At 34.9% G+C, this 4,562-nt stretch overlaps 1 protein-coding gene across 1 annotated transcript; it reads left to right on the plus strand.

Moving 5' to 3' along the window:
* The first annotated feature begins 365 nt into the window (after positions 1–365).
* LOC125675737 (uncharacterized) lies at positions 366–2,631 on the plus strand. The gene has a single exon (XM_048913527.2). The coding sequence runs from the start codon at positions 1,058–1,060 to the stop codon at positions 2,246–2,248; it is 1,191 nt and encodes a 396-aa protein (XP_048769484.1). The 5' UTR covers positions 366–1,057; the 3' UTR covers positions 2,249–2,631.
* The last annotated feature ends 1,931 nt before the right edge of the window (positions 2,632–4,562 follow it).

Consider the following 4,562-nt stretch of genomic DNA (forward strand, 5'->3'; position numbering starts at 1 on the left):
TTTTTTTTAATTCATATTCAATTTTTATTTCTGTCGGAATTCCCAGCCATCAAAATAAAATTGAACAAGGTAGATATAATGGCACAGCAAAACAAGATCGATTGTGTGAATTTTGTAATTTGAACGAAATTGAGGACGAATATCATTTTATTGTACAAAAACCTCAGATCTGCATATATAAAAAAGTATTATTGGTCGCATGCTTCTATGTTTAAAATGGTACAGTTTATGCCAATTCATAATAGAAAACAACTCTGTAATCTGGGTAAATTTTTAAAAAGTGTTTTACTCTTACGATCTAGCCAAACTATCATCTAATGTATGTGCTGTTGGTTTTTGGGGGTTTTTTTTTTGGGGGGGGGTGTTATATGTAAACTTGACTTATAACTCTCCTCATGTATATCCATCCTATAATATTCACTCCACTTTTCATACTGTATACATCTTTTTTGTTTATACTCTGTAATTGAATATGCATTATGCTGATGAGCCGTGAGACTTAAAGCCAACAAACAATAAACAATAAACAACAAACAATACAATAAACAATACAAAACAATACAATAAACAACAAACAATACAATACAAGATTCATACGCGCATTGTCCATTACTACATTGCATTTATGAGGAAATGGCGATCATTACCATCTGTAAAGATACCAAAGAAAAAAATATAGGAAATGTGAATATATGAAAATATAGACTCTGGATGTGCAGTTAAAAGTGTGAAAAAAAAGCAGTAACAAGTATTTTTTAAAAAGTAGTAAAAAGTATGAAAAAAGTATCATGCGTCTCTTTTTGTGGAAAATTCAATAATTGATACAAAGTATAAAGCAGCCAAATAAATTAAAGTACTGATAACAAGGTTTGGATGACAACTATATAGTCATAGCAACAGACACTCAAATAGTTCTGTAATAATGGGAACATTTCACTGTAAAACTTTAATTAAAAATGAATTTGACATTTGAAGTAAGTTTCCATCACTTGAAGTGTCGAGTACCCAATACATATATTTTTTCTAACCAGTATATCAATATTCCCCACGTAAGGTAATGATACAGTGTCAATCTAACGTATACAACACCGCGCTACCAATCTCGTCCAAATACTATGAATCATACACAATGAAAGTCATTAGGATCTTTTACATGTTTCCTCTGTCTTCCTTAAAGTGTATTCTTCTAAATCAGTTGAAAGTAAACTGGGCAAACACTCGCACAAGCCATGGCCTCTGGGAGGAATGTTATTCCGGTGTGCTGTTTCAACAAATGAGGCCCCGCCCTCCATTTTCTTTAGAAGTGAGGAGTCTGCCAATCTCACCAACGGCTGATTTCACCGCCTCAATAAGAAACAAATTCAAAGCATTGTATCTGAAGTGGAGACAAATTGATTCGGGAGGACTCGCTCATTCTTCCGTACTTTGTGGAGTTGTTAAGAGTGCTTGTCGACTTACACGATTTGATGAGGATATGAGCGGTCCAGCGCAGAAAACACCAGACATGGATATGCTATCAACATCGTCGTTTGACGGGGACTCTGACGATATTACAGTGGACGATGGTGACGATTCTCATTGTTCTTTGTCTGGCATGTATTCTTATTCTGAGAGAGATCATCAAACGCACGAAATGACATCATACAGTGTTGACAAGAAGAAACCACTAACGGACAAGTGCATGGATGAAAGAGAATTACAAGCCCTCAGACTGAAGATAAACTCCAGAGAACGACGGAGGATGCACGACCTGAATTCCGCTTTGGATGGATTAAGAGAAGTGATGCCGTACGCACACGGACCATCAGTCCGCAAACTGTCAAAAATCGCAACACTGTTATTAGCAAAAAACTATATTCTCATGCTGAACAATTCCCTGGAAGAGATGAAGAAACTTGTAAGTGATATCTACCAGACCCACCCAAACAGACCCAGGGCGCCACCTGTCGCTCACATACATCATTCGCACCACCTCCCAGCCCCACATCTTTCCCCACTTTCTCCAATGCCTCAGATTCAACATCCGGTCCACACAACGGAGGTTGATAACATCCGTGCCAGTTCTTCTAAAGAGGGACAAATGACGCCATTACCGAATATCCACGAGCGACATATGCTCTCACACAGATGGCCCGTGCCGTGCGCGTGCAGTCAGTGCATGATGGATTCTATGAGGATGTCTTACAATTCCATAGCAACCAAGTATCCAGGGGCAACTTTACCAAGTCCGTCGTCTTTTCGAAAATAACTGGCAACTTTGATGATTTAACAAACTCGCCATGACTGTGCCATAATTCATTACTACTGAGTGCCTATCCTTCGCCTTATGTACAGACCCAATCGTTGTGAATTTTGCATCCTCAGACCAATATACCGAGTATGTGTTTGTGTGTTTCTGAGAGAAGAAGGACTTTTTCCCGATGTTTGGATAACCTTAACGTTTCGATGAATATACTTCTGCCTTCATCATCTTTGATCACGTGACCCATCGTTTTATCCCCAGGATTTCCGATTCTGTACAAATCTACCTGGACTGGCGCGCAGTTCCCTTACCCTATATATAACTATGCACCTTGTCGATACCGTTATTTTGTAGATCTGTACTTTACCAATAAAGTATATGGAACTGTAGACCACATCTTATATATATTTTTCCTTTTTTTCACCCAATCATTTCTGAAACGAAATATTATTTTGTAATGTAAGCTATGGTATAACCGATAACCGAATCAGAGTTTAAAATGCAAATACCAACTTTTTCATCTATATTTCATACGTACCTATATCATACTAATACACGTTAACTGTTATGTATTGAATTGTATCGTATTTGAAATTAATGGCTGTAAACATCATTTGTTTAATTATCAAAATGACAATTTTATCATATTTCGTTTCATGTATGGTTAATGGTTACGGTTACGTCATCAATGGATCATTATTATTATTAATTATTATTATTATTTTAAAAGAATTGTTCGATATTCGAAATAGTAAAACGGCAATATTATATTATTAAATTAAATAGTATTTATGACAGTCTGATATCACTTAACTAAGAAGTACAATGACAATATGATATCATAACTAAACAGAATAACGACTGTATGATCATAATTAGCTAAACAGAATAACGACTGTATGGTAATAATTAGATAAACAGAATAGCGAGAGCATGCTATTATTTAGTTAAATAAAAAAGGCAGCATAATGTTATCTAATTAAATAGTATACTGGCAGCATAAAGTTATCTAACTAAAAAGTATAGCGACAGCATAATGCTATCTAACTAAAGAGTATAGCGACAGCATAATTTTATCTAACTAAAAACTATAACGGCAGTATAATGTTATCTGACTAAATAATATAACGACAGCATACTGTTATCTGACTAAATAATATAACGACAGCATACTGTTATCTGACTAAATAATATAACGGCAGTAAAAAGTTATCTAACTGAATAATATAACGACAACATAAAGTTATCTAACTGAATAATATAACGACAGCATACTGTTATTTAACTGAATAATATAACGACTACGCCTCGGTTGACAATGGTTTTCTCGGGGTGAAAATTTTCAATGTTACCCTCAACTACATGTAATATTTGTTTAATTATACTGAATGTCATATAAAAACTTATGTCTGTTTACATTTTATCAATCACTGTCATGCGATATCTCGTATATCGATATGGGTATTCGCGTTTATTACAAACTCTCAAGCAACGTCATCTAATAATCTACGGCAAACCGTACGCGCATAAATTTGACGCATGTGATAATTTTTATAATATCACCCGTTGTTAAGTAATGTCACCCGTTGCTAGATACTACCACCCTGGAGCGCGTGCTTTCTGTTCTTAGAGGGTAACAATATTTTTTTGCAAACGCTTCTCGACCAATCAAATTCAAGTATTTTATATAAAAGTATAATAAAACTAAATAGTAGAACGAGAGCATAATGTTATCTCACTAAATATTTTGTTGTTGTTGTAAAATCACGTTCAGACACTTTTGCACATTGTAAATGAGTTTTTGAAATGTCACATTTTGTGAAATCAATGAAAATAGTACACTGTAGTAAACACATAGTATGGTGTAGTAGTAGTAATTTGTTTATAGAACCCTTAGTAAATCGAGTGAGTAGAACGTGAAACATCGTCCTTAACAGGTGAAATGTGTCAATAATTGTGTATGCCAATAATTGTGTAAGCCAGTCTTTCTTGGTGTTTGCATGGTATATTATACTAAAAATACTCCAAGGAAATTTCGTGTTAAGAAAAACTATAAATGCACGCGATAGGAAACTAAAGTCGATGATGTATTCGCATGTATTATGATCACATGTCTATTTCAATCACGCGTCGCGTATGTTTCTTTCATGAGTAAGATAGACTACAATGTCAGTTATTTGTAACAGTATAAACGGATTGGATTCATTTATCTACCAAATGTAACACATCCGATAGGGATTTCACGTAGGTATAAGATATCAAAAGACTTCTAGCTCGATCTCCAGTAGGGATAAGGAGAATTTTAAACTCTAGAACCGCC

This window comes from Ostrea edulis, chromosome 3, assembly GCF_947568905.1.
Source record: "Ostrea edulis chromosome 3, xbOstEdul1.1, whole genome shotgun sequence".
Taxonomy (NCBI): domain Eukaryota; kingdom Metazoa; phylum Mollusca; class Bivalvia; order Ostreida; family Ostreidae; genus Ostrea; species Ostrea edulis.